Genomic DNA, 15,257 nt, shown 5'->3' with positions numbered 1-15,257 from the left:
AATTGCTATCAACCAGCGGCTAATCAGCCGCCAGTTTTTAATCAGGTACCACCAATATTAAATCAGCAACCTCAAGTCATGTTAGATAGAAGACAATTAGCTGATTTACTCACAGAAGAATATGGCCTGGAACTTAGAAGTGCCGGCCGACCAATTTATAGAACTCCTTATCCAGAGGTGGTAGACCAAGTTGAGTTCCCTAGAGGATATAAAGTCCCTGACTTTGTAACCTTTAGTGGAGAGGGGAATCAATCGACCGTGGAACACATTGGCCGATTCACGGTTCAATGTGGAGAGGCCAGTGTTAGCCCGTGGTTGAAATTGAGACTTTTTCCTAACTATTTGACAGGGGCAGCTTTTTCATGGTATATTCGTTTACCTCCTAACTCTGTTTTTAATTGGCCACAGATGGAGGAATTATTCCACAATCAGTTCTACCGTACGGAGACAGAACCTACTCTGGCTGATTTATCCAGGCTAAGTCAATTGCCTAGTGAATCGGTCGAGACATTCATTGCAAGATTCAGGAGAGCAAGATTAAGATGTCGTGTACCTTTTCCAGAACAGGAGTACATCCGTTTGGCTTTGAACGGTCTTGATTTTGAACTTCGGAAGAGGTTTGAAGGAGTTCCATTTCGTGACATGTATGACCTGGCCGAGAAAGCTACCAGGTATGAGTTGGTTCTCAAAGAGGAGAAAGAACGAAAAAATTCCTCTAAAGGTACGTACTATAGGGACCCCAACTATAAAGTTTATTCAACTGATATGGTTGAAGAGGAAGATTTTGAAGCTAATTTGGCCGAAGTTATTCTAAAGAAACCTTATGTATGTGACGCTTTAACAAAACCAAATGTATCCACCAGTGGTACTCAGCCATCGACTACATCGGCGAGGAAGGGTACGGCTGATACTGGTAAGGTTTATACGTTTGATCTGGCCAAAACAGAACAAATTTTTGATCATTTGTTGGCCGACAAACAAATCGTTTTGCCAAAAGGACACAATATACCATCGACCAATGATTTAAAAGGAAGAGAGTTCTGCAAATTTCATAATTCATGGAATCATACTACTAACAATTGTTATGTATTTAGAAATGTATTGCAGAAATCTATCGATGAAGGTGTATTGAAATTCCCTGAAAAGAAGCTAGATGTAATGGGGGTCGATGGCGATCCATTTCCTAATATTGTTAGTACCAATGTAATCAGCCTGGCAACTGAAAAAGCCGCTGATAATGGTAGACAGGAAAGATTACCAAAAGTTCTTGGTAGTTCATCGGCCAGTAATGATGAGCAGAAAGTTAAGGACTTGGAAATTCAGTTAAGAGAAGCTCAAATTGCCCTCATCAACCATGGTTGTTGTCCAAATTGCAAAGGCCGAAGGAATGACTCAGACAAGAGGGGCTATTTCCAATCAACCAGAAAGCGCAGTGTCCATGAAAGGTTAGGCCATCAGCTTAGACAGAATCACGAAGAAATCAATCGATCAATATTTAAAGAAAATGGGCCGAGGGCAGTAAGAATCATTCGGTCATCGGTGGCCGATAGAGTCCTGCCAGAACAACATTTTTATCCTAGTTTCAAAAGGAAACCAACAATTCAGTTAGAAATATGGGTTCAAAAAGGAGAAGAATCTAGCCGTGTAAGAACGGTTAGACCTCCTTTGGTTGACCATGGCAGATGGACTCGAGTAAGTCACCCAAAGTTTCCTAAGCAGCCTCCTACACGTACCCAAAAAACGAGGATGCAAAGGAAAAATGCAGAACTCAAAAGGAAGGAGGACAAGATCGACCATGATCAACTAGAAAGGAAAAATGAACCAGTGGTGGCTGAAGACATGGAGGTCGCTACATCCTTTGAGAATAAGGCATGCTTTTACGAAGGAACAGATGATCAGCCCGACCAGGATCCAAAGCATGCGGCCAAGTACAGAATTCGTTTTGGTTCTCTCCCGGATAAGGTAAATTGTAACATGGTATTTGTTTTGCCTTCTGTGTTTGAAGCAAGAATAGAACCAACGGTGAACAGGGATGTTGAGTCAGCCAAGCAGGAGGAAAAGGCTGAATCTTCAGAAATTAAGAACGATTCGACAAGTTCATCGGCCGGGATAGGATTGATCTCTCAGGATCAGCCATCTAAGGCCGATAAAATCATTTTTGAAAAACCACCTTTGTCCATGACACAGCAGTTGAGGCCGTTGTATGTTAAAGTATGGGCGCAGCCAATCAATAGGGTTTTGGTTGGCAATGGTTCGGTGGTGAATGTCATTCCATCAACTACTTTGAAGAAATTGGGTAAAACCATGGATGATGTAGTTCCAACCGACGTGGCCATCAGTGGTTTTAATGGAGGATCTAGTAACACCAAAGGTATTCTACCTTTGGAAATTACTATTGGCGGTAAGACATCCTTTACGGCTTTCTCTATCATTGATTCAACCGCGGCCTACAATCTCCTTTTAGGCCGAGATTGGATTCATCCTAACATGCGCATCCCATCAACCTTGCATCAAATGTTGATTTTTTGGGACGGAAATGAGGTAAAAATTGTTGAGGCCGATAACAAACCCTTTATAGCTAGGGTGTATTCGGCTGAGGCTGCACTTTATGATGAAACTGTTGTACCTATCAAATTTGTTGGCATTAACAGGATGGGACGACCAGCAGCGGCAACAATGAAGAAGAATTTAATTAATGCTGATATTAAAGAATTATTGTCAGAAGCAGCTCGGCCGAAAATTGATATTTTCAGGTCGACCATCAAGGACATTGAAGATGTTTCTGATGGATCACAAAACCAATGAAGAAAAGAAGCGGCAAGCTTTTAGGGCCGCTTGCATAAGACTGAAAGCATATCTGGCTGAGAATAGACTGGCCAGAGAAGAACAGCTATATGAAGAGGTATCGGCCAGCACGGCCGATATAATTGAAGAAGGTTTCGAAAAACTGGATGCAATCCAACTTGAAGATTTGGAGTCAGCCCCTTCCAGGATGGAAGATAATAAAGCAGAGGTGCAAGATCCTTTATTGGAAATAAATGTTGGTACCAAAAAAGATAATCGGCCATTATTTGTTAGTGCTTTGCTTGAGCCTAAATTCCAGGCCGATTTGATTAAATTATTAAATGAATATAAGGATTGCTTTGCTTGGAGTTATGAAGAGATGCCTGGCCTGTCTAGAAAATTGGTAGAACATAGGTTACCGATTAAGAAAGATTTTCAGCCATATAAACAACCACCAAGAAGGATGTCTTCGGAAGTAATGCTCAAAATTAAAGAAGAAATTGAGAGACTTCTTAAGGCAGGATTTATTCGAACAGTTAGGTATGTTGAATGGTTGTCTAATGTTGTTCCGGTAATGAAGAAGAATGGCAAACTTAGAGTTTGTGTGGATTTTCGCAATTTAAATAATGCCACTCCAAAAGATGAATATCCAATGCCTGTGGCCGATCAACTTATTGATTCTGCCGCTAAGCATGAAATATTATCTTTTATGGACGGCCATTCAGGTTATAATCAAATCTATTTAGCCGAGGAGGATGTTTATAAAACGGCTTTTAGATGTCCTGGGTCAATTGGTATTTTTGAGTGGATTGTGATGCCATTTGGCCTAAAAAATGCCGGGGCTACTTATCAAAAGGCAATGAATTCTATCTTTCATGATATGATTGGCCGATTCATGGAAATTTATATAGATGATGTAGTTGTGAAATCATCGGCCAAGAGACAGCATTTGGACCACTTGAAAAGGGCCTTTGAAAGGATGAGGATTCAAAAGTTGAAAATGAACCCATTGAAGTGTGCATTTGGAGTTTCAGCCGGGAATTTCTTGGGGTTCTTGGTACACAAACGAGGTATTGAAGTTGATCAGAACAAGGTCAAAGCTATTATAAATGCTAGGGCCCCAGCCAACAAAAAACAAGTGCAAAGGTTCCTCGGCCAGGTAGGTTTTCTTAGAAGATTTATTTCTAACCATGCTGGCCGAGTGCATGTCTTTTCGACTTTAGTGAAATTAAAGTCACATGAGAAATTTCATTGGGACGAATCCCATCAGAAGGCCTTTGACAAAATAAAAGAGTATTTGGCAAACCCCCCGGTTGTAATGCCTCCAAGAAAGAAGTGGCCGTTAAAGCTTTATTTATCGGCTGCAGAAGAATCAATTGGTAGTATGCTCGCACAAGACAATGAACATGGAAAGGAGCAGGCTGTCTACTACCTGAGTAGAATACTGACTGATGTAGAATGCAGATATTCCTCAATTGAGAAACTTTGTTTATCTTTGTACTATTCGGCCATGAAGTTAAGAGTATACATGCGGCCTGTTGATGTTTACATTCTTTGTCAGACTAACGTGATCAAGTATATGCTATCAAAGCCATTGATCACTGGCCGAATAGGTAAGTGGGTTTTGGCTTTGATGGAATTCAATTTTATCTACGTCTCACAAAAATCAGTAAAAGGAAGGGTTCTGGCTGATTTTTTGGCCGATCATCCTTCAACTGATATTGATCCATGGGTTTATGATGAATTGGAATCATCAGTTATATTCTTGACTCCTTGGATCTTGATGTTTGATGGATCAAGCACGGCTGATGGAGCAGGAGCAGGTATTGTTATTATTTCACCAGCTGGCAGAAAGGCTTCATTCTCTTTCTTTTTAGATTTTAAATGTTCAAATAACCAGGCCGAATATGAAGCGCTTATAATCGGCCTGGAGATTTTAATTGAAATGGCTGTTAGAGATGTAAAGATTTTGGGAGATTCAAACTTAGTCCTTAGCCAAATTTCTGAAGATTTTAAGTGCCTAAGTTGGCAATTAAGGCCGTTTCATTCTCTGGCCACTTCATTAATTAATCAATTTGATAATGTTCAACTTAAGTTCTGGCCGAGAGGGCAGAATAAGGAGGCCAACAGCATGGCTCAAGCAGCCTCTGGAATAAGAGTACCAGCCGGAATAGAAGATCAGTTGATAAAGATAACACGAAGATCTTTGCCATCGGCTGAATTGAGAAATACTATGTTTGATACTTGGACAATTGATGTAGAAGATTTGGCAGACGATGACTGGAGGATACCATTTATAATGTTCCTTCGAAATCCAAACATCAAGGCTGATAGAAGTATTAAAAGAAAAGTGATCAACTTTGTGCTTCTAGATGGGGATCTATACAGAAAAGGGTTAGAAGATGGGCTCTTACTACAATGCATAAGCAAGGAGGAATCACTTCAAGTTATGGCCGAGGTACATGAGGGCAGCTGTGGGGCTCACCAAGCTGGGATTAAAATGAGATGGCTGATTCGCAGGTATGGATATTATTGGCCGAGAATGAGAAAAGATTGCATAGATTACTCAAAAGGTTGTCAAGCTTGTCAAAGACACGGGCCGATTCAAAATGTACCAGCAAAAGAATTACAGCCAATAATCAAACTTTGGCCATTCAGAGGTTGGGGCCTTGACCTTATTGGTAAAATTAATCCACCATCAAGCGAAGGCCATCACTGGGTGATTGTTGCCACAGATTATTTTACTAGATGGGTTGAGGCCAAGGCTTGCAAAGCGGTTGATCAGCAAACAGTGATTAATTTCATGGAGCAAAACATCATCCACAGATTTGGGATTCCAGAAACACTTGTTTCAGACAATGCAACAGTATTTAGAGCAACTGATGTACTACAATTCGGCCACAACATGAATATTCATATGTCAGCCTCTACGCCATACTATGCTCAAGCAAATGGCCAGGCCGAATCTTCAAACAAAATTCTAATTGAGATCATTGAAAAAATGATCAAAGATAAGCCAAGAAGGTGGCATGAGACTTTGTCTAAAGCTTTATGGGCCTATAGGAACTCAAAAAGAACAGGCACAGGAGTTACACCATACATGTTAACTTATGGTCATGATGTTGTTCTGCCTATGGAGATGAAGGTTAAATCAGCCAGAGTTGCTTTTCAAAATAATCTAACTCCAGCTGATTATACTCAAGCAATGTTGGTAGAATTGGAAGATTTGGATGAATTTAGAAGGGATGCCTTGGATCATATCATAGCTCACAAGAAGAAAGTGATGAGGATCTACAACAAGAGGGTAAAACCTAAGTCTTTTGCTGAAGAAGATTTGGTTTGGAAAGTTGTTTTGCCAGTGGGTAAAGTCGATACGAAATATGGGAAGTGGTCCCAAAAATGGGAAGGGCCATACTTGGTCCATCAAGTCTTAAGTGGAGGAGCATATAGGCTGAAGTATTTCAGTGGTCGATTACATGACTATCCCATTAATGCCAAGTACCTTAAGAGGTACGTACCGACAATCTTTAAAAGGGAAAATTAGTGTTAGCCAGTACTTATGGCTGACCATGTGTACCTTTATGTAATAAAAATCGGCCTATTTTTCTAGGCTGATTTGGCTATTTTAATAAAATTTTTCTCGCTAAAATGTTGATGCTTGTTTGGAGTAACAAAAGAGGCCATTTATTCATTGAAGTATAAAAGATTACATCATTTAAAGATCATACACTAAGATGGCCACAAAAGGAAGCTAATATAAAAAAAAAAAAAAAATTCATATGTTAGCAAATTTTTCCTTAAAATCGGCCCAAATAACTAAGGACCGATTGAAGGCCACCATGGCCTGCCTCTTTGACTCTTCCAATTGAGGTAATTCTCCACGAAGATTTACATGCTCGTGAGCAAGGTCTTGAGCTTCAAACTGCAATGTGGCAGCTTCAGCAGACAAGATGGCCTTACGAGCATGGATCTGGTCGATCTCTTTCTGAAGGACATGTTCTCTTTCCTCAAGGCCGATGAACTCTGTATTCACTCTTTCAAAGGAGGAAGCTTGAATTAACAATTGGTTAGCAAGGGTATCCTTCCTGTTTTTACTCTTGTTGAATTGGTTGATTGCTTCATTGGCTTGGAAAATATCATCGGTCAGAGTTGGTAGCTGGCCTTTAAAGGTAGCAATAGTGGCTTGAAGATCAACCGGAAAGTCTGGGTACTGGCTGAGTGTAGAAAGCACTGCTGTGAGTTCACTTTCAAAATTAGGAAGATCAGCAGCATCCCTTTTCAAGATATCAAGTAAAGATTTTTTGGTCTCTTCTAAGGATTGTATAGGGATATTGGTTGAAGTGACTGGGGTGGCTCCAGAAGATTCACTTTCTTTCTCTTCGGTCACTGAAGCCACCACATCTTTAAAAAAATTGCTCAAAGCCAATAAGGATGAAGCAGGAACTTTTTGTGGAGGAAGTAAAGGGATAATTTGAGTTTTCTCATACACAACCTGACAAAATGAGGAAAGATTAGATCTTAAGTTTTTTTTTTTTTTTTGGGATATGAGATAGTCAATACCTTAGATGATTCGGCTATGTCTGTCACTAAGAGTGGCTGATGACTGGTTTCTGGAGGAGGAAATTCTGGCTGAACCGCTGTGCTATCTCCCTGGGATGAAGTTTTAGCAGGAGTGACTTGAACATTGAAGGGCACCTCAATGGGATCATGAAAATCCTTCAGAGGGCTGAAATTTCTAACTGGGCTATAGACCAAGTCAAGAAGAGGAGATTGCTGCAAAAGAGAAGAAATTAAGGACCATATTAATTGAAAAGTTTGGAAATTTCAAGTACAGTTATCTTTACCTCTTTTTCATCTGAGGAATGATCAGAAGGAGTGTCAGTCACATTAATTACGGGATCATCGGCCACGTCTTCTGTAGGATGAAGGTTTTCTAGATTTTCTTCCACTTCCTGTTTCTTACGTTTGCTCAATCTTGTTCTTTTTAAAGTGCCATGAGCAGTTGATTTCTTTCTTTTCCCCTGGAGATGGAAGCTTTATTAAAGTTTGTTTCAGCCAATAATAGTTGTGGCCGAGAATTAGAAGTCAATATCGGCCAAGAATTTTAATAATTGGGCCGATATGATTGTCTTCGTATGTTAATAGATAAAAACTTTTACCTTTGGAGGAACATTAGGGATGATGATTGATTCAGTTGTTGTAGGCTGAGGAGGTTGGCTTGAGGAAATTTCATCATCTTGGGGCTCAATGTTTTCTAGATTAGGCGAGGCTGATAAAGTTCCACTGTCTGAATCTGCAAAAAAAAAAAGGGGGGGGGGGGGGGGGTAAGAGAAATTCAATTAAAAGTTTATATATATATATATATATATATATATATATATATATATATATATACAAGCAAAGGAAAATTGTACCCTTGAGGAGGCTGACAGTGGCTTTGGCCTTGGCTTTTCTCTCTTTATTGGTCCTTGTTGGAGCATCTGTTGGCTGAGAGAAAGGGAGTTTCTTGGCCGTTTGTTTTTTATCTTTGGGAGGATCTTTTTGAGGCATCTTCTTTGGGGTAACGGCCCGGGAAATTACGAATGCCCCTTCAAAGGCCACAGATATGAACTTGAAAGATTCCAATATTTTAACAACAAGGGACTGGCTATCAGCCGTCCTTGTAGAAGTAATGTAAGAAGACCACCATTGATCAAAACTAGAATCTGAGGCTGGGTTTTTTATGAAGGGTTGGAATTGGAACCCGGCTTGCAGATTTGAGAACCGGGAGGACACGTTCTTTACATAGGAGTCATCTGGAAATACCACACGCCTATGGAAGTTTTTATTGAAAGAGAAATAAGGGGGCATGGGGATCATTTGAGTCAGACCAAATTGCCTAGCAAGTTGGTTTGGATTGTAGAACTCAACTCCAACTTTTGAGTTTACTGTGCCTAGAGGGCCAGTGTTGAAATGAAGGTCTCTTGGAATTAAGAAACTGGCCCACATGGCCGAATGCTTATCAGCTGATTTTTTGGTAGACACTCCTTGAGGAGGAGTCAGCCATCGAGGAGCTTGTGAGCAATGAGAAAATGGAAGGAATTGGCTGATAGTCCTCTGTTCACAATCGGAGTAAAAGAAATTGAAGCAATCTCCAAACGAATGGGATTTAGGTACGGCTGATGCGTAACTTACAGAAAGTAATGGGTCGTTGGCCGAAGGCCTTACCACAGGTCCGAGTTCAGGAAAGTACACTTGAAGCCAAATTTGAAATAACCAGAGGGGACCACCATAGCGTCCGAAGTTGGAGGTAAGCAAGTCATAAATCCCTCTATATAAATGAGAGAGCACCAAGGGGGCAAGAGCAAGGTGTTTACCTCTTGAAAGAGCAACGGCCACATGAATGAAATCTTTTGTGACTTGAAAGGCCGGTACGCATAGAAGAAACTTGTTCAGCCACGCCAACAAGAAGGCAATATGCTCAGCATCATTCACAGGGACGCGAGGATCCATGGTGGAAGTTAAGTATTTGCCATAAGAGGATTCAGATGACTTGGTTCCAGTTTGCTTTGAAGGGAAGATGAAAGGAGAATCCTCTTCTACCAATAAGGTACTTACATCAATCCCAAAGGGTTTGAGGCCGGTTAGATAGCACACGTCTTGAATGGTTGGAGCCATCATGCCACACTTCAAGTGTAAGGAGTTGGTGGTGGTCGACCAATTAAACATGGCTGCTATCATCAAGGCCCTGTCTTGGGCGATGTTAGTTTTACTTAGCTGAATGGCATCATATATGCCACAATCCTTCCATACTTCTCCCTTTACAGCTCCAACCCGGTCGACCCAATTGATCCAAGCATCATTTGGAATATGCCATGTTCTAAAATGAAAGTGTGGCAAACTGCCATTTTCATTAGGAGGGAAGGTTTGAAGGAATGGAAGAACGTCGGCCGAAGGATAGAAAGTTAAGATTGATGAAGGGGCTTCGTCAAGGAAAGCAGGACCTAAGCCTTTGAAGTCAGTACGAAGATCGATAAGGGTATTGAGACAGTATTTGTAAGGAGATAGAGTTTTTAGGGATTTTTCTATGATGTTGCCATGGGTTGAAGGATCGGAAGGTTGAGGGATAGAGGTGGAATCAGTTGATTTAGTTTTCTTAGGAGCCATAGAAGACTTCAGGAATGATTTTGCCGAGAAAGAAGTTTCAGAGATAGAAAGTTTAAGGGAAGAAGAATGATTTTAGGGATTAGAGGACATCAAGCTAAATACTTGTTGGATGTAATAGCGGATTAGTGTAGTCGCCGCTTTAATTGGGAAAGATAACCATTAAAGCAGGTGGTTGGGAAAAGGATTTATTACTAAAATTTGAATTACAATTTTAGGCCGATTCAAATTCCAAACGCTTCGTATCATAAGTGATAAAAGCCTTTGAAATTCAGGGGGCATTTGTTGGTACCAAAACTTGGCAGCCACTTCAGCAGCGACGTGGACCAATGGGAAGCCGATAAGGGTTGAGCATGTCCAAGAATGGATCGGCCAGTTTGAAGATATTAGGAGCAAATATAGAAAGATATATTTCAGCCACCTAATGATATGGCAGTTGCTGAAATATAGCAACTCACATTTGACTTTTTTCAAAATGGGATGTTAACAGAAAAGGAAAAGGCTAGAGTTTGGATGAAACTCAATAACTAAATTCCTATAAAATAGGAAGTTTAGTTTGATGAAAGAAGGAAAGCTTTGAAGACATGGCGCTAAAGGATAGGCCACTTGGGATAGAACACGGCTGCTAAACTTAAGGAGGGGAGTTGCTAAAAATTAGCAACTTTTCAGCAACTTTCTAGCAACGTTTTAGCAATATCTCGGCAACTTACATGTGATTAAATCGAGGAAGGTTGTTTTTACAGAGATTTCCTACTGAAACAAAACAAGAAAGGAAGCAGAATAACAATAGGATTTGACTGAGTTCAAATTGTGAAGAAAAAGAATCAAAGAAGGAGAGATTTTCTAGCAATAACTTAGGAAAATAAGTTGAGATAGAACTTCTATAAATAGAAGTATTGTATTCCATTTCTAACTTGTCCAGCACCACCACAAAACATGCATTTCAACTAAAAATGTTTTCAATTGACTCTACGTCATTTTTTTCCTATCAATTTCTTTATTTCAATTTAATGGCAATTGATTAGATCATTGTCAACTATTTCAATTCAGCCATTTACTTTCTTTCAATTTCAATTATGCCAATTTTAATTACGCAATTTTAGTTAGGCTTTTAATTCAATGGCAATTGATTAAATTCTTGCCATTGAATCGTAGTGACAATTGATTAAATTCTTGTCATTACTTGGCTGATGGCAATTGATTAAATTCTTGCTATCACGTTTCAGTGGCGATCGATTAAATTCTTGCCATTGTGTTTAGCTGATGGCGATTGATTAAGTTCTCGCCATCACGTTCGGCCGGCGATTGATTAAGTTCTTGCCGCCTGTCTTCACTCGGCCATTCCATCCATTCAAACATTCATCAGCCGTTACATTTCTTTAGACACTCTAAAAAGTCCTTGCTACAAACAAGGTATAAAAGAACCCTGCTGGGAGTTCTTACTAGTCTCTCTCCCACACAATCGCCTGAGGGTCAGCCATCGGAAAAAGGAATAGGCTGGTGTTCAATTACATATTTTGGGTATTTTGTACAAATACTCTGGCACGCCCGCGAAGAGTCCATCGACCGGCGTAAGGAACAAAAACCGCGCGAACACAAACAATAAAGGCCAGGGAGAAACCGGTCCTGATAATACTTGACGATGTCTGGGGCAAACTTGATCTGGAGGCAGTTGGCATTCCTTTCGGGAATGATCATAAGGGTTGTAAAGTTGTGTTAACCACTCGAAGCCGAGATGTTTGTTATCGAATGGGAGTTCAAAAGATTGTTCCTGTGGATGTGTTGGATAAACAAGACGCATGGGTCCTTTTCAGGGAAATGGCAGGCGGTGAAGCTGTGGATTCCAGTGATTTGAATCACATTGCAAGAGAGGTAGCAGCTGAATGCGGTGGTGTGCCACTTGTAATTGTGACCATCGCTACAGGGTTGCAAAATAAAAACCAGCGCGTGTGGGCTGCTCGGGCTCGACAGCTGAAGAACTCAAACTTACAACATGGAATATTGGAAAAGAAAGTGATTGCCAAACTTGAGTTGAGTTTCAATTATCTCGAAAGGGAGGAGTCCAAATTATTGTTCTTACTCTGTAGCTTATTTCCAGAAGATCATAACATTTCGGTGGAAGACCTGATGAGATACGCCTTGGGGCTGAAGATGTTTGGAGATGTCAACACCATTGAAGAGGCAAGAGAGAGAACCTATGATGTGGTAAGTACCCTTACTGATTCTTTTATGTTATTGGATGGTTCCGAGGAAGGGTCCGTTAAAATGCATGACGTTCTTCGCGATGTTGCAATATCCAATCTGAATGAGAGGTACGGGTTCAAGGTTATGGCTGGACTGAAAAATTGGCCAGATACACAAACATTTGAAAATTATTCAGCCATCTCATTGATATCAAATGATATGAATGAGCTTCCTCGTGAGCTATCAGCCCCAAAACTCCAGACCTTGCGAATACAATGCAATTCTCACTTGCAAATTCCAGATGATTTCTTCAAAGGATCCAAAGATCAATTGATTTTTTTAGAAATGAGCGGTATCCATTTCTTGCCAATACTTCCACCATCACTTCAACCGCTTTCTAATACCCTTCGAACCCTTCATCTAACTTCTTGCAAGTTAGAGGACATATCTATGATAGCAACACTAAAGAATCTTGAGATTCTCAGCTTTAGTGGTTCTGAAATTGGTGGAATTCCTTGCAATATTGTCGAATTGAGTCGTCTGAAACTCCTTGATTTGACAAAGTGTAAAAATCTAATCAGTATAGCAGCAGACATCAGCAAACTTCCTAATTTAGAGGAGCTATATTTGCAAAGAAAATTTTAAGTTCGACAATCTTGTTGGGCTAAATTCCTCTTCTCGATTGACTTGTCTACAAATTTTTATTCTTATCGATCGAGATCTTTTGTCTATAGATTTACTTCAGCTCGCGAAAAAATTAACAAGTTTCAAAATAACAATTAGCTTGCATAAATTGGTAACACCTGGTTTCATCCGGTTTCCTAATCCTTATGTAAGCATGGGAAGATTGACAATTTGCCATCGTGGGCAATTACAGACATTATTGTCAATGCCGTGGGTTAAGTCGCTGTTACAGAAGACTAACCATCTAGTTTTGGAATTGTTGAAGGATTCGAATAATATCTTCAGTGAACTAAATGAGGAGTGCTTCAATGTATTAAAGTCTCTTGAAATCAATTTCATGAATGAGCTGGTTTCATCCAGTTTTCTTGTAACGCTAAAAAATCTTGAGATGCTCTGTGTGAGTAATTGTCCCAAGTTGAATGAGCTGGTTTCATCCAGTTTTCTTGTAATGCTAAAAAATCTTGAGATGCTCCGTGTGAGTAATTGTCCCAAGTTGAAAAAGTTATTCTCACCAATGCTATTAAGAGGGCTTCCTGGCCTGAAATCCCTCGAAATTAGTTCTTGCCATGGTTTGGAAGTAGTAGTTAGACATGATGAGGAAGAAGATACGGAAATAGCAGTCCCTTGTTTGAGAAGCCTCACCCATGTGAGTGTGTTTGATTGCACAAAATTAAGATGCCTTTTCTCAATCTCCATTGCTCAAGGTGATCTTGACAAACTCAAAAATTTGGAAGTACTCTCCTGTAAGGCTTTGCGAAATGTAATTGGGGATAAGAAAGGAGAACAAGAAGTGGCTTCAGCTCGGAAGATTGTATTCCCTCGCTTGTCCTCAATGTCACTTAAATTTGTGCGCATGTTGAAGTGTTTCTGCACCGGACGTTATACTATAGAGTGGCCATCTTTGGAAATGCTGGATTTCCGAGCTTGTCCCAATATCCAGACTTTTGGTTATGGAGACCAAGTAACACCCCGACTGAAGAAAGTGAGAATGGAATTCACGTCAGCAGACTCACCACACAAACGCATTTCGAGGATAGATACTATGCTCGAAGGCAACAACCTTAATGACGTCATCAAAATTTGTTACAAGAAGGTACGTATCATTGAGCATATATAATAGGCATGCATGGACTCATGTACGTATAGATTATATTCTATTAATTTAATTATAATCATAAAGATCATACATATTTCTTTGTGGACATGACATACAATGGTTGTGTATGTACGTTCCTCACAGTGGGATGGTTTTTTAGGAATGGCCTCCGGTACTGGCAGCTGGTCCCAGTCAGTCTTCATCGGAGGCAGGTCCCAGTAACTCTTCCCTGTAAGGCATGACACACTCAAGACTCAATGGCTGTGCGATCAGGTTTGTCCCTTGCCAATTCACCAAGTATGTGTTAGGTAAATGTTTTTTATATTTAGTCCATAAACAATGTTCGTCCAAGAATTTCAGTTGAAATCTTCGGCCAGAGTAGCACTGCTCTATGTGTTATCCATAGATCTATACGTATTTAAATTGTTCAAAGTTAAATAGTCTCATGCATTTAGGGTATTAGACTTGAAGAGGAATTTTCACCACCACAAGGGAGTTTAATTAAATATCAATACCAAAACTAACAATATATATAGCAAGATGAATTACTATAAGCCACTGGAAGAACTCTAGAATATTAATATTCACTAATGAAAATTTTCTTTTTGCTTGTATTTGTTTGAAAAGTAGGAGGTCGGTGATGGTTCCCAGGAGGATGATTGCCATCCTCGAGCTGCAAAAATAAAGAAATAAAAACGGTGTGATCTTCATTTCTTGGTTGTGTACAATAAAGATATTTCGTCTCCAGCAGGCATGTATATATTGTTGCTTTTGTTATTCGCTGGTTCTTTGATGTATTGTAATTCTTTGGAGTGAGCTTCATTATATTTGCGGCTGGTGTGCTTACTTGTACAAAACAGTATTGTATGTGAGTGTAATGTTTTATGTATAAAGTTGTTTTTGTTGTTCTAATAAAGTAGTTGGGTTAGTAATAAACATGAAGTTTTCTTTTTCTTTTTTTCTTTTTCTTTTTTTTTTATAGTTTAGTTTGCAAATAACTGTCACAATACTTTGTTTTATCTTTTACTTGAATAAGAAGAAAAAAAAAATTCACTAGATCACATATCTTGATGATTTAGTAATTATGAAGCTAATTATGTACGCTATGTTGGTCATATGATGGTTCTTTTTATTCCAAATGGAAGAGCAATGGTCCGTAGAAGAAATTTGAAGTAAATGAAAGAGAAGGAAAACGAAGGACAATTATAAATCTCTGTTTTTTAAAAAAAAATTAAGGGGGATTGTGTTAATCAATTAAAATTAGAAATTTAATAAGCACTACTACTTTCTTCCGCATCTTTCATAAGAAATGAATTTTGTCCATTGGGTACACAAAAATAAAATGTTCGTTTACATTTTTCTTTTC

At 39.5% G+C, this 15,257-nt stretch overlaps 1 protein-coding gene across 1 annotated transcript; it reads left to right on the top strand.

Moving 5' to 3' along the window:
• The first annotated feature begins 11,676 nt into the window (after positions 1-11,676).
• Positions 11,677-12,756, top strand: LOC132304780 (disease resistance protein At4g27190-like). The gene has a single exon (XM_059802499.1). The coding sequence runs from the start codon at positions 11,677-11,679 to the stop codon at positions 12,754-12,756; it is 1,080 nt and encodes a 359-aa protein (XP_059658482.1).
• Positions 12,757-15,257: the final 2,501 nt, after the last annotated feature.

This window comes from Cornus florida, unplaced genomic scaffold (genome assembly GCF_030987335.1).
Source record: "Cornus florida cultivar Cherokee Brave unplaced genomic scaffold, ASM3098733v1 CherokeeBrave_3.0.0_Hap2_Chr04, whole genome shotgun sequence".
In the NCBI taxonomy this organism is placed as follows: domain Eukaryota; kingdom Viridiplantae; phylum Streptophyta; class Magnoliopsida; order Cornales; family Cornaceae; genus Cornus; species Cornus florida.
The sequence above is the reverse complement of the archived record's forward strand: the minus strand, read 5'-3'. Positions and strand labels throughout refer to the sequence as shown.